At 58.9% G+C, this 20,809-nt stretch overlaps 1 protein-coding gene across 1 annotated transcript; it reads right to left on the reverse strand.

Annotated features, from left to right (window-relative positions):
- Nucleotides 1-9,422: 9,422 nt before the first annotated feature.
- Nucleotides 9,423-10,717, reverse strand: IER5L (immediate early response 5 like). The gene is given in 2 exon segments (XM_050320179.1): nt 9,423-9,713; nt 9,716-10,717. Coding segments are annotated over 2 exon segments (987 nt in total). The 5' UTR covers nt 10,434-10,717; the 3' UTR covers nt 9,423-9,444.
- Nucleotides 10,718-20,809: the final 10,092 nt, after the last annotated feature.

Consider the following 20,809-nt stretch of genomic DNA (forward strand, 5'->3'; position numbering starts at 1 on the left):
CCAGCCTGGTGAGTAGTTGTGTGGCTGTGACCACTTGAGGTGTGCAGAGCTGATGACATTACCCAGCACCGTTTCTTTAGCCATCAGGTAGACGTGATGCTTTGGGTTTGGAGTGCTGGTGCTGCTAAAGGAAAACTGTTTTACCGTTGCTACAAGAGCAAAGCATGACGATATTCCTGAGTCTATGTGTCCTATAATGGGTACAAACTATAGACAATTAACTGCTGCTGTGTTCAGAGAGAAATTCCAGCTAGATTGTAAGATAACAGAGCATATTCTTTTCCTGGATACTTGCTGATCACCTGAAGTGACTGCTCTGCAAAGGGCCTTACTTTTCCGTGTTTGGAGCGTATACCTTTAAAAATATTAGTTTAGGTATTACATATCCCCTTTGAAAAAAATTCCCTTGTAGGCAAGAATAAAACTTACAAAAAGGCTGTTACAGAGATCATCAGCTCTCTATTAGATAGCTTGGAATATGCTCCACTAGCACCAGAGTTTAGTCTTCTCCAAATTACTGTGGAGGATTTGACTGTATCTTGCTGATCCATCCACATTTTAATTTCCTCTGCACGGATACATATTGCAGGATGCTGGAAATCCCCAAGCCCACTGGAGCTGCAAGACTGGATGTTTCATCCTGTAACACCAATAAAATGTTAATGCATACTAATAGCAACAGCAAAGGGGTTTATGGAGCGAGCTTGGAAGTATTTTATAATTGCCAGGGTATCTGTGTCACAGAGAATTTGGGGTTAGAGTCATCAAGTGTTGCACTTTGTCGACGCAGGAAAAGAAAACCCCTCAAATATACCTCAAACCTACTAATTTTTATAATTAAAGGGGGGAAGATGGGAGATGAGCCCCTGGGGAGAGAGTCAAACATAGATTGCATATATGTGAGAGAGCTGCCCGCTGGTTGGGATGGATTTGGGAGAGTGGGTTCAGTTGCCTGCTCTCCACAGAGCCCCCACTGTGACCTTACCTGAGGACACTGCCTCTCCCTTTCCCTCCTGGACAGCAAGAATAAAAGCACCGTCCTGCTGTCCAAATGCAGGAAATCTGGGCATGAGGTGACATAAATACATCAGTAACATGAAATCCAGGGAGCTGGGGCAGGGTTTGGCCTCCCAGCAGCTCCTTGTATGTCCCCTCAGCCCACCCTGGGCGTGTGGTCCCGTTTGCTGCAACCTGAGGTACCAAAACCAAGGTAAATTTGAAACTGGGGGCAGAGGGACCAGGTTTCCTTCCTCCTGCGGTGCTTCCATGTTCTCTGGCTCTACGGGAGCTGCCAGCCTCTGGTGGCACCCCTCATCCTGCCTGTCCCAAACATGCATGTGGGATGCTCCAGTCTCTGCCCGTTGGTGTGGGGAGGACTGTGGGACAAAGAAAGGAGCAGTGAGGCTGCAGTGATCACACCCTGCCCGGAGCACCATGTGGGAATTGCTGATCCACCCCAGCTGGCGCTCGGCTCCCCCGTTTCTCACACTGGACCAGAGCACGTGGCCTCTGTGGTCCAGGGGCAGAAGGGGAAGAGCCTGGATGACCACAGAGCTGCTTGTTTTAAGAGATGTGCTCCAAACCCTGGGGATTTTCCAGAGTCAACAGATCCCGAGCCAAGGTATAAGCCAGAGGCACTGCCTGACCCGGCAGGCACCAGAGGGCCAGACTGAAGGAGCTCTGCATGTAAATGCTCCTGAAACAACATTAGGCTGAGTTAATCCAGGGGTAACTCCAGGAGGACAAATTGAAGGCTCAATCCTCTCCTTATCTCGTGTCACCAAGCTGGAGGACTGAGCCCACAGAGCCTGGGATGTCCATGTCCTGGCTCCCGGGGCTTTTTAGCTGTGTCTTTGCCTTCTGGTTCATATGGGAGGGGAAGAGCTGGCCTGTTTGTGGTACTGTGGGGACCACAAGCGTGGCCTTTGCTGGGGTGGAGGTGGGTGATGGAGCAGAGCAGACACAGAGCCTGTGGGAGGGGCTTGTCCTCTGGCCCTGAGGGTCCTCCAGTCACCCCAAGGGCTGCTTTGTCCCTGCACAGGGTGATCCTACATCCCTACCTGTGTCCTGCTGGAAGCTGTCTGCAGAGCTTTCCCTGGGGCTGGTGAGGGTGAAGACTCTCCCTTGGCACATATTTTGGGCTGGTGTTTGCTCTCCATCACCAAGGCAGACGGAATTGTGAGTTTCTGAAATGCCCTTCCCTGAGCTGTGCATCTGCCCAGCTCCCTGCTGAGGGGGAGTTCCTTGGAGTATCCCTGAATCCTGAGCACTCTGTCACCCCCTTTGCAAATGGTGGAGCAGGAACTGGTTCCAGTTTGGGGTGTGCAGCCCAAAATGCTGCTGAGCCCGTGCTCTAAACACTGGCAGTGCCAGGCAGGGGCTGTGGTGGCAGCCACAGGAGGAGGAGGAGGAGGAGTGGGCATGGCATGGGCACAGCAGGTCGTGGTGGTTGGTGTTTTGTTCATCCTCACCAGGGAGCAAAGGAGAAACAAAAGCTGGAGCAGCACAGGGCACCAGGCTGGCTGGGCGAGGAGGAGACAGAAATAATTGTGCAGAATTTCATCATGGAGCTTGAAAAAGGGTGATTTTGTGAGCAAATAGTCACCTCCCAGAGCAGAACTTCCCCGTCTCCAATTTCAAAATTCCATTCACATCAACATCCACTTTCATGTTGTAAAACCTGGGGAAAAAGGAAGGAGTGGGGGGGGAAAGCAGCTTCACACGTTTCAGTGCAAGAGTCTGATTTTGGTGAGGAAAAGAGGATGAGGAGCACTGCTTTGAGAGCTGTTTATTAAAAATCAAGCCCCCAAAATGAAAGTGGCGAAATTATCAGGGACTCGAGGCAGGTGGGGCTACCCCAAAGCCTGAGGCTGCTCTGTCCATTGGGGTTGAGCCCTGTGGAGCCATAAAGTGGCTGCTGGAGTTTCTCACATCAGAAAGGTGGGAGAAGGGCATGGTGCAGATGCTGTGCTCTGGTGCACATGAATCCTCATGAGTTTGGGACAACAGGAGTGGGGGGAAAATGCATGGATCTGGCCAAAGGGGGAATCTGCCAGTCAGGCAAGAAGGGGCAGCTGCAGTCCCATAAAAGGGAGAAGGGTTGCAAGGAGCAGGGTTAGTCCACAGAAGCATTCTGGGCAGCATGTGGGGATTTCATCAGTCCAGAGAAAGCCCCTTCCCCTCCTCTGGGCAGCACCACAGGTGGGGTTAATGCTCTGCCTCATTCACTTCAGGTGTGGGGCAGGTGCCTCTGCTCAGCTGGGCCAGTCATGGGGCCAGGAGTGAGGATAAGAGTGGGTTTGGGGGAAACTTCTCCTTTCTGTGCTCCTTTCCTTCCTCTATAGGAGCTGGAGCCAGTTGGTGCCTTCCCTGAGGAAGAGGAGCTGAGGCAGCTCTCCCTGCCCTCTGGGTTTGGCTGGCTCTATCATTCCATGCTGACCTCCATGTGCTCTTTGGCATTGGCCAAGATCCTGAATGAAGCTCTTGCCTGCCTGGCATAGGAATCCCAGAGAATGGCTCAGCCAGAAATGCCTTTTTCCCTGAGGAGCAGCTGGAAAAACCCTCAGCTCAGCCTCTGAGAATCCCGGTCAGCAGCACTGCAAGCCTGCTCCAGGGCCCTCTGTGGGTGACCAGGATCATCACTGGCAGTGCAGCCTCCTCACCCAGGACCAGCAGTGACCCTGGATCAGCCAGTGCCCAGGAGAGCAGGTGAGCCCACTGCTGGATTACGGATTTTGCTTGGCTGAGCTGTATTAGTCCCAGTGTGAAGTGGTTGGCAGCCGGTTTCCCCATTTCCCAGCTTGTGGGGGCAGCAGGTCCTCCCCTCTGGAGACCTTTTGTTGGCTTTCTGTGGGGGAAAGGTGGCTGAGGGGGAATCTGTGCACCCCTGCTTTGCTGCAGGGCTCTGCCCAGCTTGTGTCTCTGTGGTGCCAGTAAACCCCCAAATCATCCAGTGTCGACATCTTCCAACTGCTGGGGGAGGTTTTTGCTTGTCCTACTGTACAACTGAGATCCTGGTGCCTCGATGGTGGTGGTGGTGTGTTGCTGAGATGGCTGCTTTGTGCTCAGTGGCTGCTGCTTGTGAGCAAAGTGCTTTTTACTCTAATTTTTCCACTGTGCTGTTCTGCTGTTGGGTGTGAGGGACAGCAGCTTCTGCCACACAACAGCCTTCTCTTCACTTTCCCGACGTGTGCTGGTAAACCCAGGGTAGGCTTAACTCAAGGACCAACATTAATCATCAAATCTATAAGCAGGATATAGAAAAACCAAGTGTGAATAATTAGCGCTCAGGTGCTAATTACCCAGGCCCAGACCAAACCCCACACATTAAACACGCTGCTAACAGGATTGGCCTCTCGACCACAGCCCTGGGTCCCCCTTCGCTCCCCTACTGCTCTCTCTGCAGGAGACTCCTCCAAACAGCTGCTAACACGTGCAGATCCCAAAATATTTCTCTGTTCATTCGTATTTGAGCTGGGGAGATGAGATGAGAGGGATCCGGCTCCCGGGCAACAGATGGAAGGATGGACAGATCCTGCACTGGGTTTGGCAGGGCATGAAGTTGCCCTTCTGGGGATGTGCTGCTAGGACTGGGTACGGTCTCGTTCTTGGCACTCGTGGTTTAGGAGGATGTGGAGCAAGGGTGGGTTTTCCTTGGGTGCGCATCCAACCCCTCTCTGGGAAGCTGGGACTGGGGATGAGCTGGGCTGGCAGCCTGGATGGTGAGAGGGTCAGTTCTCCATCGCTGTGTCCATCCTTGTCTCTCCTGTGTGGAGAGACCTGTTGGATGTGTGGTGATGTTCTCTTCCAGACTGAGCTGCTCTGGTGGCATTAGGACTCGGCTGGGCTGTTGGATTTGGCACTGGATTTGATCCATGACTTCCTAATGCCAGATTTGAGCCCCCCAAGCTCTCGTGGGAGCTGGGCAGAGCCCAGTGACTGGTGTGTGCTGGGTCTGTGCTGGCACTCTGCTGTTGTGAGCCAGCCCAGCCCTGCAGCCGCTGCAGTGAATGCCTCCGGGTTGGGGAAATAATGGGAGATCGGGACCCTCCTGGGCTCTGCGAGCAGCCGCTTTCTGCCCCTCCTGGCTGCTCTGCCGAAGGCGGCTCCCTGGAGAAGCGGGGAGGGCTCAGACGCTGCTCCAGCTTCGGGTTGAATTTCTGGCTCTCCTCAGGGCAGGGTGACTCTTACCCCAAACCAGGAGAGTTCAGTGGGGTGACACTGAGGACACCGCAAGCACTGGGTCTGCTTGTGGAGAGCGTTTTGCGCTGTGAAGGGAAAGGCACAGCTGTGCCGCAGCTGGCAGGGCGAGCGGTGTGTGCACAGAGGCGGTTCCCTCTGCCCTGGCTGCCCCCCGACTCCTCTCTCTCTCCCCCATCTCCCACCGCCCGCGGTTCTGTGCGAGCCAAACTCCACCTGCCCCCTCCGCAGGACCCCTCTGTGCCTCGTTCCCCCAGCCGGGGCTGCCGGGCACGAAATCCTGGCGATGCCCGTTCACCCCCAGCCGAGAGGGCACTGACGGGAGAGAGGACGCGGGAGGATCTTTAGGGTCAAACTCTTTGGCATCAGCACCACCGCCTGTAAGGTCGGGCAGCGCTGGTTGGACCGCGCTGGGGGCGCAGCCGGGGAGGGGACAGGCGCTGACATGGGAGCGGTGCTCGCGGCTGGGCTGGGGGGTCTGGCGGTGGCAGCTGAGCTCCCCCAGATTTTGGGTCCTCCACCCTGCTCCAGCCCATCTGTTCTGCATCTGTCCCCGGAGACACGGACCGGAGGGGTGGGGGGCGAGGTGTGGTGGGTGCCCACCGGGGTGTGTGGGGGGCACAACCCTTTTCCCCCCGAGCACCCAGGGGGTTCAGCCGAGTTGCGAAGGGATCAAAACATTTTGTGCCTGGGAGACGAGGAGCTTGTGCGAGAGTGAGGATGGGCTTGTGTTGGGGGGTGCAACCTTCCCCTGTCACCTCCCTTCTAGCCTGAATGCTTCTGCCATCATGATTAATTTATCAGGTACTTATGAATATGCAGATGAGACTCTGGTTTCCAGGCTCTGCTTTCAGGAGAGGCTGTGATGGGCTTTCTGCTGCTGCCGCCTTCGTAAGAAGAGAAATGTCATGTACCAGGGTTTAAAATAAATAAATAACTGCGCCACCGAGAGCGCGTGAGTCTTCGCGGCTCCGCGGAGCTGTGGGATCTCCTCGTTCCTCAGTGACGGGGATTTTTGAGTGTCCCTGTGGCATATGCACCCCGACACCCCCTCCCTGTGTGTGTACCGGTGATGCAGAGGCGGCTTTGCCTTTGAAACCTTGAGTGAAGCCCCAGAAACTTCCACTGCGAACGCGGGCGAGGGTTGGTTCCCCCGGGAGAGGGGAGGTTAGGAGGGATGGGTGCGCCTGGATGAGATCCTGAAGGAACGGGGTGTTCTGCTGGTGATGGTCCCTTTACCCACTGGAAATCCCAAGGTCTGGGAGATGGGGAACGGTTTGGGAGGGTGATGGCTGTGTGCATGTGGCTATTGGGCTAAAGGAAGCTCTGCCCCTCTCCGGCTGGGCTGCCTGGAGCTGGGGCTGTGGGACAGGGTTTGGGTTTGGGATTCAGCGCCCGGCTGTGCTGACCTATGGGCGCCCGCAGAGGCACCTAGATTTTAAAACTTCCCCCAAATATTGCGTGCAGCAGCCAGGGCTGTGGATGCAGGAGCGGCTGCTTCTGCTAATCCCACGGCCGGGGCCCCTCTCCAGCTGCCTCCGTGCCGGGAAGCTGCGGCTCCCGGGACGGTGGAGCGGGATGGGGCCGGGTGAGGCCCCGGGGGTCCGGGGCCCTGGGCAGGGAGGGGGCTTCTCACGGCCCCAGGGGTGAATCCCCCCTGCTCAAACCAGCCAGCTCCTGGGTTTGGCAGAGCGCTTGTGCGCTCAGCGGTGCTCCCGCAATGCTGCTGCGCCTGGGCAGGGGGTTACGTGGTTTATATGTTTAATTGCAATTTTTTTGGGGGGGGTGCGGGGAGTTATTTGGAGGAGCGGCAGGGTAGGGGAGCGGGGCTCAGCTCCACAGTGGGAGCAGGACGAGGGGCAGCAGCACCGGGGGTGGGGGGCGGGTAGGGTGGCCGACCCTGTCCCTTCCTCTGCCCCACGGGGGGGTCGCGGCCACCCGCGTCCCCCGCGGTGCCCCCGGCCCCGCACAGCGCTGCGGGTCCCGCGGCGGGCACCAGGCGGCGCTGCGGGCGCGGGGCGTGGAGCGGGGGGCGCAGCCCGGGCTGGGGGGCTCCGCGCTCCGGCTCCTCCGCACCGCGAACCCCCCACCTCCAACCCCCGCCCCGCTCCGCCATCCCATGTGTGCGGTTTCTCGCCCCCTGGAGAGGGGGAAGGTTGAGCTCCCTCGGTGATGCGCGGGGTTGGGAGGGGGAGGGTTGTCCGTGGGTTGGTTTGGGGAGCTCTTGAGGATGCCGGGGGGGGTGCTGGAGGTGCGGGAGTAGAGGGGTGATCTGGCTGTGGCATTTGCGCTGAGCGTTGGGAACTGAGCGTTATGCACGGGGTTAAAAAAAATAATAATTCTCCCCTCCCGAGGTGGTCGGGGGGAGTTTGGGGGAGTGCGGAGCGGCCCCGGCTCGTTCCTGTGGGGTAAAGGAGGGGAGGGGATAAATACACACACATACACAAAAAAAAGGAGGGGGGGGGCGGGTGGAAGGAAAACCCGCCCGCACCACCCAGCGGCCCCGCGCGGGGATAACAAACTCCAACTCAAAAAAAACTTCCCGAGCGCGTCGGGGGGCGCGGAGGCGGCGGCGCTGCCCAGGTGCGGGTCGGGGCAGGGCCGGGGGGTCCCATCGCCTCCCCCCGCCCGACCCCGGCCCCTTCCCCACCGGTCCCTTCCCCACCTGGGACTTGCTTTGCGCGGCACCGCCAGACCCAAGGGGGGGCTTTTGTTGCGTCCTGGCAGCCTGGGGGGCTGCGGGTGTGTGCGGGGGAGAGGGTGAAGCTGGAGGGTGTTGGGGAGGGGATAAAGGGGGTTTGCTGGGGCTGGGGGGTGGGAGCCTCGGCAAAGGCTCCCCCGTGCAGAGGGGAAGCGGTGGCTCAGGAGAGGGGGCTTCCTCGGGCTGCGGGGTGAAGGAAAGCGAGGGCACAGCAACTTTATAATCGACTTTTTATTAAGATTATAAATTTAAACAAATCTGAACAGTTTTACCCGGTGATATACAATTCCATATGCACAAAAATACAAGCTTACAAACAAAGAAAAAGAGGAGGAAAAAAAAAAAAGACCCCAACAGACCGTTTGGCAAAGCATCCTCAGTTACACACAGTGCTGATACCGTGAAGTTGGGAGTGGGGAAAAAAAAAAAATAGAGGAGGGGACGACGACCAGAAAACCCACCTTTTTACAACAAAAGGTTTTTTTTTTTTTTTTTTTTTTCCAAATAATGTAAAAAAAAAAATCAAGAGACTCTACAGGAGACAGATTTCTTCACAAGACCAAACAATGCTGGTTTTATGATTGGGAAGGCTGAAACCAGAACAGTTGAACTTAAAAAAAAAAAAAAAATAGAAGAGGGGAGAAAAAAAAAAGTCAGACACACACACTGGAGACGTGAGTCGTGTTACACGGTTACCTGCGGCATCACAAGCACACACCGAGGCGGAGACTCGGGGCTGCCCGGGGACTGCTCGCCCCCTCCCCGGCGGGGCACAGCCCGGAGGGACCCCCGGCCTTTGCTTTATCCCCCTCCCACCCCCCCAAAATTCAGCTCTCGGAACCCTCCAGCGCTCCCCTGGCACAAGCGGTGGGAAGAAGTCACATCGCACACGTTTCTTCTGGGAGGAAAGTTGAAATGTTTGCATTTCTGTCTTTTTTTCCTCCCCTTTCTTTCTTTTAAACAGATAAAGAAACGCACAAAAGCGAAGGGGCAGGGGCTGCTTTCCCCTGCCCGCACCCCGAAACCCGCCGGGCCGGGGGCGGCAGGACCCGCGGGGCGGCCCGGGGCGGGGAGCGGGGCCGAGGCGCTCCCGCCGCGGGGTCCCGGGGCCGGTACCGGCTCTCACGTGGCTCTACCGGCCGCCAGCACCGGCCCCGGGAAACCCGCCGCGAAGAGAACCCGAGCGGACACAAAGAGGATTATTTAAATAGGTGCTTCGTTGTTGTTTTTTGTTTTGTTTTCGTTTGTTTGCTTGGCTTTTTTTTGTTGTTGTTGTTTGTTGTTTTTTTTTTTCTCTCTCATCTCTGCAAAAATAAAGTCCCAAGGTCTTAGCTTTTTTTTTCTTTATTGTACAATTTATAAAACACTAGCGTGGCTCTGCCCTCCCGCCTCCCCTGCGCACCCCTCGACACCCCCACCCCCCTCCCCTCGCCCCAACCCCCTCCCCGCCTTTGTTTCAGGGTCCCCTCCGGAGCCGCCGTTCCTCGGATCGCACCCCCGTTTTGCCAACATCCCCCCCGCCCCCTCTGCTCCCCCGCTCCTCTCTAAAACGCGACGATGGCCCGAGTCCAGGCTCCCAGGCTCGCCAGCGCCTGCTTGCTGCACAGCTGCCCGTTGAGGGGCTGCTCCGAGTCCGCCTGCTGCCGGCTCACCAGCCCCGTGAAACCGGAGCCGAAGATGGAGATCAAGTTGGAGATGTTGGAAGAGTCCTGGGGGTGCTCGGCGCTGTACTCCTCGAAGCGGGCGCGTTTGGTGCACGGGGCGAAGGGGGGGCCGCCCGCCACCCCGCCTCCCCCCGGCTCCCCTTCCTCCACCCCTCCTCTTCCTCCTCCTGCCCCGGGTAATACTTGCGCTTGGTGCCGGGCGCGGGCGGCGGGGAGGCGAGCCCCGGTGCCGACTGGCAGCAGCAGGGGCACTGCGAGCAGCAGTCCTGGTGCAAGTACCCGTTCTCCACCGTGGTCACGACGTGAGTGTCCAAATCCAGCACCGTGGTGCGGCTGCTACAGTGCGGGGCCCCGCCGCTCCCGAAGTCACAGCCGGCGGCGTAGAGCAGCCCCGGGGCCGCGCCTCCGCCACCGGGACCGGCGCTGCCGGGGGCCCGGTAGAAGCCGGGGGACGAGTCTCTGCAGGGCGCTCGCTGGAGCTCCGGGGGCGCCGCGCACACCGGCACCTCCAGCAGCTCCGCGCCGCCCCGCGCAGCCCCGCAGCTCCGCGCCTCGCGGTCCTGCGTGTCGGCGGGCAGCGGGAGCGCCGCCAGCTCCGGCGGGGCGGCGGCGGCGGGCGGCGGGCAGGCGGGCATGGCGAGGAGCGGGGCGCCGTCGGGGTAGTGCTGCTGCTGGCGGCGGTAGAGCTCGGCGTAGCGCTCGCTCAGGTAGAGCTGCCGGGCGTTGCGGAGCACATAGGAGACGAGCAGGTTCTTGTGGAGCTTGATGCCGCCTCGCTGCGTGCGGGAGCTGTGGATCTTCCGCAGGGAAATACTGATCAAACTCTGCGCATCGAGGGTGCACTCCATCCTCCTCCGGCCCCTCAGCATCGGCTCTCGCCGCCCGCGCAGCCAGGCACCCCGGCCCGCATCCACACGGCAGCCGGGCGGGTGCGGAGGGTCGCAAGGAAAGGAGGATAAAGAGGCTGGGAAGGGAGGGGGGAGGAATAAAGGGAGGGGGAAAGGAAGGAAGGGGGAAAAGGGGGCGCAGAGCCTGAGGTCGCTGGAGAAGGGAGGCAAGAGAGAGGGTGTCTTCAGGGGCGGCCAGCGGCGGGCGCAGCGCGGGCATCGCCGGGGGCTCCCGCTGCTGCCGCCGCCGCCGCCGCGCTCCGAGCACGGACGGCGCGGGCGGGCAGCGCCACCAGCGCCGCGCGCGCCCGCCCCGCCCCTCCCCGCGCGGCCCCGCCCCCGACCGCCCTGCCCCACCCTCCCCGCGCGCTCCCGCCCGCCCCGCCCACCCGCGCGCGCCGGCCCCGCCCCCGCCCGCCCGCGAGCCCGCCCGTACCTGTCGCGCACGGGGCACTGAGCGCCCGCCCGCGCGGGCCCCGCCTTTATACCGCCGAGCCGGGCCCCGCGCTCCGCCCCCGCGCCGGGCGCGCCCAATGGGCGGGCGGGGAGCGGCTTGACGGGCGGGCGGCGCGGCCAATGGGGCGAGGCGGGCGCCTGGCGCCGTTCAAACGGTGGCGGAGCGCGGCGCGGCGCGGGGGCGGGGGAGCGGGGTGAGGGTCCCGGCGGGTCCCGGGGGCGCCGGGGGTCCCGCCCGAGCGGCGGTGGGGCCGCGGCCGCGCCTCCCCGCTCCGCTCCCCTCGCACAGGTGAGCGGGGGGGCGGTGCCCGCCCCGGTGGGCGGCCCCCGAGCGGCCGTGGGGGCGGGGGCGCGGCACGGTCCGCCCCGCCCCGCTCTTCGGGTACCCCCTGCCCCGCTCTGTGACACCCCTGTCCCCAGCGGGACCCCCGGTGGTACCGGCATCCTCAGCACCCTCTGTGAATGCCCTCCCCGGGGTGCTGGGGGCTGCCCCGCTCCTCTTTGGGCTGTTCCAGCCCCGGGCGTTCCACGTTCAGGTGCTGGGGACACCCCAGCCCCGCCGGGTCCCCCCTGGGGGACATCCCCTTCTTCTGCTTGGAGAGCTCCCACCGTGACTCTCTCCGGGAGTCGGGGCTTTCCCTCGACAAGGGGGCAGGACCGCGCGTCAGTCACTGCTCACGAAGTGCCCCAATCACACCTGATTTTCCCCCAAAGCCGGAGCTGGACTTTTCACGGGTTGTTGCTAATTAAGGACTCACCTGAATTCATTAAGAGCCCACTCTGGCACCTCCCATCCCACACAGCTGTGTTGGCTCTGCAGGGCAGCGCGGCCCCTGTTCCCCTCACAAGGGGATGTGATGGGAGCAGGCTAGGCTGGCTCCTGGGGAGCTCAGGGATGAGTTTAGGGGGTGAAAGGGCTCAGGGCTGTCCCCACTCTTATTGCTGGAAAGACCTGGTCACCGAGACACCCACCTGCCTGCCCAGGGAGCAGTGGCACTCAGGGAAGCTCGTGTCACCACGGAGCTGCAGCCCTTGGCCAGCAGGTAAGAGCTAGGGGTTCTGGGGGCAGGGACGTGCAGTGTTTGGGTGGGAGAAGGAACCATGAGCTCGGGAGCCAGGAAGGGACTGCAGCGCCGGGATAATGGGAGCTACTTATGAAAAAGCATCTTCTCTAGAAAGCACAAGTCAGAGGACAGAGGAAGGGGTTTCCCCTGACTGCAGAGGTCCCCCAGCCTGGGTGCCTGCCTTGGGGGTGGCTGCAGGCAGCCTCATGTCTGCAGGTTGTGGAGAACCCAGTGGAAAGAAAACCTCTGCAGAGCCAGAGCCTTTCTCCTCCTGGTGCAGCCCAACCTCCAAACTACAGGGGCAGGGATACAAGGGGGTCACTTGGATCATCAGCAGTGGGTGAGGGCACCATGCCAAGCCTGTGCTGTGGGGGGATGCTCAGAGGGCTTTTCTTGCCTCCTGGCTTGGCTGGCCTCTGCTACCTCGCCTTGACTATGTCCTCCACCCAAGGGAATGGGAGCAGACCCAGCAGCAGGGAGGATTCTGTCCCTGTGGAAGGGCAGTTGGGGCAGCTTGTTGCCCTCTGAGCAGCAGCTGGCTAAGTCCTTCTTGCTCGTGCAGGAGCCTTCTCCACAGTCTGCCTTCAGCCACGCAAACTGGGGTGAATGACACTCTGTGCATTCCCAAGCTCTTATAGGATGCTCTTGACCTGCTTTCCTTGCTTGTACTGTGGGAAGTGATCACAGATCTGTCCAGAGGGGTGGCTGTAGCCCAAGGCAGTGAGTATAGGCAGTGTTGGAGATGGGGGATTGTGCTGTGTCCTCCTCTCCTCCACTAGCCTCTCTCCCTTGCAGTTCTTCTTGGTTGCAGGTTGGCTTTTCCAAGGCTGTGGCTGCACAGCAGTTGGAGGTCCAGGAGGTGATAATTGGAGCTGGTCTGTGCAGATACTATGGGGTGCAGCAGGACTGAGGTTTGACCATGTCACACAGACCAGTGCTGAGCTTTGGGTGCCTTGGTAGCTGGAGCCAGGCCTTGCTCCTGCCCAGCAACATCCAAAGCTCTGCCATCATGGAGTGCTGGGGTTGGTGCTTGTGGACTGAGCCCCAGCTGCAGCTCTGCAGCATTTTCTGTGGCCTCATGGACACTGGGGAACCAGGGCAGTGAGTGCTGCTGCTGCTGCCAGTCTGTGCCACATCCTCCACCCAGACAGCGCAGGCAGCGATTGCCTCTCTTGCTCAGCTGGTGTTTGCTGCTCTCTGGGCCATCTCCAGCTGTAAAACTCCAGCCTAGGTGGTCCAGGTTAAGAGCCTGAATTGCCCGTTGGCCAGCTGAGGTGGGGTGGCTTGGGCAGGGCAGATAGTGCCAGCCACAAAGACACCCTCTGCCTCCAGCTCCTGCTCACCATCCCGCCTCCAACTCGCAGCGTGGCTTCAGGACACTGCCCAGTACCATCCCTCTGCTCTTTATTCATCATCTAGCCCCACTGGCCTCTGGTCATGGCTTTCAGTGAAGGGTCAGGTGGACTTTGCAGGGCCCAGCTTGCAGCAGTGCCGGGTTTAGGGATGTGCAGAGGGTGGTGCATCCTCAGGGCTGGCCGGGCATCGCTGGGCAGCCCTGATGCGGGAGCTGCTGCTGTCTCCGGCTGTCAGAGAAGTGCCCTCTGCTGTAACTGCCTGAGAAGCTTCGTGGCACCAGGAAAAACCCGAGAGCACAGCAGGAGCCTCTAGGAGATGAAGACGGAATTAAAACTTTAATCTTATTTAGACTCTGGGTAATTAATATAAAGGCTATAAAACACGGGCCTGATCCTCACGCTGACTTCCGGGCACGGTGCTCTGGATGGCGAGGCTGTGGCAGCTGCAGGCTGGCTCTCCTCCCCGGCTGCCTCTCCTGGCAGGTGCCAGGGTTTTGTTTGCAGACACGGTGGCTTTAATCCCGGAGCTCGGGACGGGCTGTGGGCTGTGAGAGCTGCCCTGCTTCAGTTTGGCCCGTGGACTCCGAAATCTCCCAGAGACAGGAATCTGGCTGATACCTGTCTTGGCACATGGCTGCAAGCTCTGCTTTTCTAAAGAGGATAACGAGTCCTGTCCGTTTTCTGGCTCTGCAGCAGCAAGCTGGGGCAGGATGGGTTTGGTGCCTTGTCTTTCACAGGAAAACTGCTGCGTTCTGTCCAGCATCCCTATTCCCTGGTCTCCTCTGGGGTTTGTGTGCCCTTCCCATGGAAAGGGCCCTAAGGACCCTACTGCTGTAGTGGATGGTTCATGTAAAACCATCTCAGCTAAATGTAATTGTAGCTTTTAACTGGCCTTTAAATGGTGAGAACCATTACTTCCCCAAAGGGGAAGAGGGTAGGTCCAGGATTTGCTCTCTGGAGGGCTGTAGCTGCACGTTTTCTGGTGTAGATGATGCTGTTCCCGTGAGGTGGGTGCTGTGGGGCTGGCCCTGGGCTGGGCATGGTGCAGCTGTACCACAGCTGGTCCAGCCCTGCTGATGTCCCGGTGCCAGGGCCAGTTTCGCAGCCGTCGATCCTGCAGTGGCTCCAGCAGCAAGACCTGGCGGTCCCCTGCTCTCAGCTGCAGAGTAAACAAGCTGGCAAGAGAAACCATTTTGCTTCAGCTAGTAGGAGAAACCCTTTTTAGGTAGCACTTCCAACTGGCAATGCTCTCCTTCATTAACCCCCTCCTTCCCTTTCCAATGAAACGTGAATTTGCAGCGATTGGAGATCAGGCACTTGCCAGTGCAGCTTTGCCACCCAGAGCAACGAACACAGACGTGAATTTACTGCTTGATCTCATAATTTCAGTGCAATTAGACTGGCTGCTATAAAGCAATTTCCCCTTGAGCCTCGGAGTCCTGGGCCTGGGCACTGCCCAGCTTTTCTCAGATGAGGAAGCAGAGACCTTTGGGTACTGGCTGAAACACGGGTTTTTTTGGGTGCACCTGGAACTTGACTCCCTGGAGACGCGTCTATGAGCTGGAGCTGCGGGTGCCTGGCATGTCTGAAAAGGAGCCTGCTTTTCAGGCTTACTTATTACAAGTCAGGCACCCAAAGCTAGGGGGAAAACAAGCCAGAACAAGGTTTTCAGGCTGAGCTCTGGGAGCAGGGCTGGCCTCTGCCACCTCCTCCTATGTGCTGGGCAGGTGCAATGTTGCTGCTCCCCATCTTGGGGGGAGCTGTAAGACAGACCCACAGGTTCTGCTGCAGCACATGGGGAAGGGGGCACGTTGGCTCCAGGAGCCAGCAGCCCTGAGAGCAGCAGATCCATCTGTATTGATCGAGTGGGCTGTGGGTAAGGCTGTCACCTCGCTGTCGTAGCTGTTAGCTCTTTCTCACAGCTCTGGTATCACAGTCAAATACTTTGTATAAAATCCTGGAGAAAACAGGGATGTGACCATACTGAAAAATCACCCATTTAATTATTTTCTTCTCCGTGCTTTTAGCTGGGGGGCTGTGTAATGCCCCCCAAGCATCACCGTGGCACTGGGCATGGATGAAACGCTCAGTACTTTGATCCTAAACTCACTGACTCATTTCCTACATTTCTTGTACCCTGGGCACTGCTGTGCAGGGTATGGGTGCTTCCATGAACATCTCTGCTCCACGGCCTCTCGCTTCTGCCTGGCCAAGCACTTGTGCCCAAGGTGGTGCTTACAAACCCTCCCAGTGCCTTCCGTGCTCTTTCCTAAAGATTTGGGAGGTTCCCTTGGGTGGGAATTGCATGATTCTTGTTTTGATTAATGCCAGGAGGGTGGAATTGAGGACGTGATTGCTACCAGGATCTTACTGCTGATTCTCTCTTCAGTGGGTTCTGCTCATCCTGCCATGAGCAGGTAAATGCTGGTGATGTAACCCAAAGGAGAAGGGGTCTCTGCCTGTACCAACATATTTCAGCCCACTGCTGGTTTGCTGTGCCCACAGGTTGATCTGCAGTAGCAGATCTGTTCCTAGAGCTGGGTGGGGGGATGAGCTGCTGATGGTGTGAGCAGAGCTGTGGGTGTTCATGGGGAGGCTGCAGTGTCCTAGTTGGTCTTGGTGTGATCAGCGTGGCTCGCCTGGCACCCAGAGCTGCTGGAGTGATGCTCTGTGGGGGCAGCATAGTAAAGCTCCTGGCACAGGTCTTTAGCAAGCCTGCCCTACTGTGCTGGTCTCTGCTGGAGCCTTGTCTCCTGGTTTCTGGCATTTGGAGGACATCGATTTCCTGCAAAACCACTGCAGGATGCTAAAGCTGCAAGATAAACTGGGTGCAGAAAGCTTAGAAGCTGCTTTTCTGGGGAGAGAGGATGGTGTCAAGTGCCTCTTGGTCTGGGTGCTGTCTCCCCAGAGCATCACTTCCAGGAGCAATGAGGTGACCTGGGCACCCAGGGCTGTTTGCTGAGATGTGGTATCTGATAGAGACCCTGTTTAATTGCCAGGTCAGCTACCCTGGTGTTTTTAGTGCCATGTAGCCACGGTTTGATCCCTGGGCTTGGTCTGACCCTGGGTTATAGCTGTAAACGTGGCTGTGCCAGAGCACAGACCCAATCCAGACTGGGAAGTCTGTCTCCAACAGCAGCATGAATGAGAAACCTTACCTGCAAATCCCGTTCCTGTCTGTCCTGGGTGGAGCAGGACAGGACTTGCTGGGGACTGAGTGGGATTTGTATTCGTGCTCCCTGCTGGCAATGGGAGCAGGAGGCTCCCAGAGGAGGTTGGGCAGCAAGATGTTAAAGGGTACTGGGAGTGTGAGGAGACCAGGCACTTGTGATCTAGGGCTAATCCTGTCTCTCTGCCTCTGTTTCCCCTCCCACCTCCCTTGTCCCGTGGTTTCTAGATATTCATCTGCACAGGGCAGGGCCTGTCTTGGGTGACTCCTTTGATGGGCATTGCCCATCTCCAGGGCTTGTGGTGCCAAGTGATGTTTGGCATTGAGGGCAGGTCCTTCCCTGCTCCCCGTGCTTGCTCTGTCCCTGTGCTGCTGCAGCGAGGGCAGTTGGGGCAAAAATTATAGCAAAGTTGAAGCTGTAGCTCGAGTGGGGAATGAACCCTGGGGTGGTGCACGGGAGCTGCCTGGGCTCCATTCTGGGGTCCCATTGGGATCCCCTTCCCTGCTGGAAGTGCCCCCGGGGTGTGTAATCAGGGCTTACAGCGAGTGCGGGGCTCCGAAAGGGTTAATGGCTGCTCGTCTGCCATGGAACCTGCAGCCTTTCCCGAGCAGAGCCCCTTCGGCTGGAGCAGCGTGGCCTTGCGGTGCCCAGCGGACGGACGGACGGACGGACGGATGGATGGACGGGCGGCGGGAGGACTACAATCCCCGGCAGGGAGCAAACCCCCGGGGCGTGCCGGGACTGGTAGTCCGGGGCCTGGCGTGGGGGTCCCCGCTGCCACTCGTGGCTGGGGCGGGGGGACCCGGAGGGAATGTGCCGGCTCGGGGAGGAGCCAGCGTGTTCACCCACTTTGTTGTTAAATACCTTAAAGGAGCAGTGGCTGTGCCCGAGCGAGCTCCCTAGCGGAGCCGCGCAACCCGGGCTGTGGGCTTTTTAAAGATAAAAATCACTCGCGTGGCCTCCCTTATTAACGACATCTCCCGCTCCCAGTAACTCCTTCGGCGCCTGGGCACCGCCAGCCGGCGCGGGGATGGGCCCGCCTGCCGCGGGGCTGCTGCGCGGCGCTGGACCGCTCTGGTCCTGCATCCCCGCCAGAGCATCCTCCTCCCGGCGCTCTCCGCCTGGGGGCCCGGTGCTGCCGGGCGGTGGGTGCCGAACCCCCCAGGGCTCTCCGTGCCACGGAAAAATCTGTTTCCTCGCAGGGGAGACATCCCCGCCCATGGTCGCCGCAGATAAAGAGCTCTGGAGAGGAGTGGGGAGTAGCGACGGCGTGGGCAGCGCGGCAGATTTCTCATGCCACTGTGGCACAGCCGTGACCTGGAGATTTCTTCCTCCCTCCGGCATAATTCAGTCTGGCACCCGGTGCCTCCAGCTAAACACCCTGGCCCGGCCCTGGCATGTGCCCAGCAGACACCCACATCAAAGGCACGGCGGCTCGCCTGGCCCCTCGCCAGCAGCTACCTCTAGACAGCTTGTGCAAACCTGGAGGGAGATGACAGCGGAGCATCCAGCTCCCAGCAGCTCCTGCCTGCTGCTGTGGGGCAGCCGGGGCTGGCTTGGGTGTGTGGTGGGAGCCACAGCTGGGTGGGTGACCCCGTGCTGGGATGGTGATGGGGGTGCCCATGAAACATCCGCCCCAGCGAGGCTGGCCAGCTGTGGGCTGGCACTGGCTGCTTCCCATTGCTTTGTCCCTGCTTCCCTGTGCTGGTGGTCGTTACCTCCATGACCCTCTGAGCCTCGGTGGAGGGGGATGAAATCCCTCTGGCAGGTGAACGTGCTGGAAAGGGGCTGCTGGAGCGCAGCACGGGAACCTTGCTGACTGGAAAAGCAGGAATAACCACCCAAACACAACTGGTGGGGAGGGCTGTGATGCTGCAGGGAGCTGGAGCTGAGCTGGCTGGTGCTGGGTGATGCTCTGGGGCAGGTGGCCCAGGCCTGCCTGTGCTGCCCAGGGTCACACACTGTGGCTCACCCACGGGTTGTCATCGGTGTGAGGGCAAGGGGAGGGCTTGGGTTGCAGGGTGCTCTTGGTTGAGCCTTTCACTCCTGGGTTGTTGGGTGCAGCTCAGCCTCCTCACAGCCCAAGGGCTGGGTGTTTGCCTGCTCAGGGGCTGCAGTTGATCCTGTTTCTTTCCTGGGTGTAAATGTTAGAGAGACCATTGGGTACATGTGCATTTGCCTGGAACTGGGCCCCAGCTGGTCCATGTTGTGAGTTCAGGGCTGTGTCCATACTGCTTCCTGCCTGGTGCCTGGGCTGGCAGCGGGCAGAGCTGCTTGGATTTGGGGTTGTCTGGATGACATTCCTATCCAGAGCAGAGGAACTCTTCCCTGGGGCGGAGAAAGTTCCTGGTGCATGAGTGGTGTGGTGGGAGCAGAAGGGCTGAAGCCCATCAGAGCTCATGTCTGTGGAGGGACCTGTGGTGCCAGGACCCCTCTGCCCTGTGTGCAGGGACTCGTGTGGCTGGATGCTGGAGCACAACCCGTGCAGCTGTGACCTCCTGGGCACACTGAGGGCGGCAGAAAGACCCTTCTGTGCTGCAGCAGAGTCTGCATCATGTCCTTTTCCGTGCAGAACGAAGCTGTGGAGTGGGAGAGGCTGCCTGTGGTGAGCTGCCGGCTGCTGCATCCAGCACGGAGTCCAGGCTGCAGGGAGCCCACGCTGTGGGTGCAGCCAGCCTGTGCCTCGGGGATGCTGGAACAAGCAACCTGAGGGGTCCTTCCCTGCCTGTGGCCAGTCCACAGCAGTGTGTGGGAGCACAGAGTGACCAGTGCATCCTCTGCAGCGAGGTGTGAACAGAGACGATCTGGAATGCCGGGAAGAGGGTGGGGGCTCAATCTAACACCTCCTGCTGTGCCTGGCTCCTCTTCAGAGTCTGTTCAGGGGCCAGGTGAGGTGGTGGGTGCTGTATACTGGGCTGGACAGCTCAGCCCACAGCCACGCTGCCTCAGCTTGGTCCAGTCACTTACTCCCACTGCTCCTTGTGCTCCTTGGTGCTGCAGTGCTGACAAGTTGCCGCCTTGCAAGCAGCTCCTGTACCTGTGTGTTGTGCCTAGGACAGTGGGGGCCTGCCTGTGAGGCTGTGTGAGCCCTGATAAAGCATCTGTGGGGGTTCATGGCCTGCATGGAGACCCAGTGAAGCTATCTGGTGGAGAAGAGCACAGGAAAGCCTAGCTCTGTTGCTTATTCCTTTTTGCTTTTCATTCCTTAACTGCCATTTGGGAGCCTCGTACCAGCAGCCTCGTGGCTGCCTAACGTGTTGTGATGGTTGTGTTGCAGCAGGTGCCTCAAGGAGCCCTGCACTGAGGCTACTGAGGTGCACACCCCACCACATCTCCTGAGCTGATCGCTTCTGACACAGTCCTGGTTGGACCCAGGCCAAGCTGGAACCCTTCCTGATGTGATATTGAAGCCCCAAAGGGTGAAATGCAGCTGTTGGAGGAGCTGTGGGTTGGGGGTCCTGGAGGAGAAGCTGTTTGCAAACAGCTCCAGGGTGCAGCAGTGTTTTGAGCACTGTGTGACTTTCCCACGTGCACAGGCATCCCCAAGGCCGAAGGGAACTTCAGCTCCGACGAGGCTGGGAATGAAACGTGGATAACAACGCTAGGCTAGCGTTGCTAGAGGAATTAAGAGCCGAGCAACTGCATCCATAGGAACCTCAGTTCTTCCCTTATCCCCCTGCACATTGAAGTTAATTGCATTTCCAACTGACACATCAAGCTGTCCTGCCACGGTCGTCTGCGGCAAAGTCAGCGCATCGTGGTTGCTCTGGGATATAAACCTCACCTCTGGTGTCTCGCTCTCCTGGGGCATAACATCTTTCCCAGGGCTGTTTGTGCTATGGTCAGGTCTTAGGAGCCCAGGGCTCAAGCTGAGTTGTCTTGTCAGGTCTTTACGGGTATCTCTTGAAGGTGAGACTTGTCAGGCTTAAGCAATGGATGAAATTTTTTTAATGGGTGTTCAGCAGCCACTGTGGAGATGCTTAAGGGCATAAATTTTTTAAGAGCATAATGGTTGTTAAAGCTCTCAAAAATAAATCCTAAGTCTCTCCAGCCTGTGTTTCCCAAGGTATTGGCAGCTTAAAATGAGAGAGCAAGAGAAATGAAATAAAAGGCTTTTAGATGATGCAGATCACAAACGTTGAGCTTCTGCTTTCTTTGTGTGTCTGAATTAGCACTCAGATCTTTGGGATGCTGAGGGTCAGCACAGCAAGGTCTTAATCCCTGGTGGGTGTTTTGAGGTCCCACATCGGAGAGTAGAGTTAAGGGAGTTTACCCTACACCAGTAAGATTGATTGGGCAGGGTGAGCAGGTGA

This window comes from Myiozetetes cayanensis, unplaced genomic scaffold, assembly GCF_022539395.1.
Source record: "Myiozetetes cayanensis isolate MyiCay16 unplaced genomic scaffold, myiCay2020 scf23, whole genome shotgun sequence".
Lineage (NCBI taxonomy): Eukaryota > Metazoa > Chordata > Aves > Passeriformes > Tyrannidae > Myiozetetes > Myiozetetes cayanensis.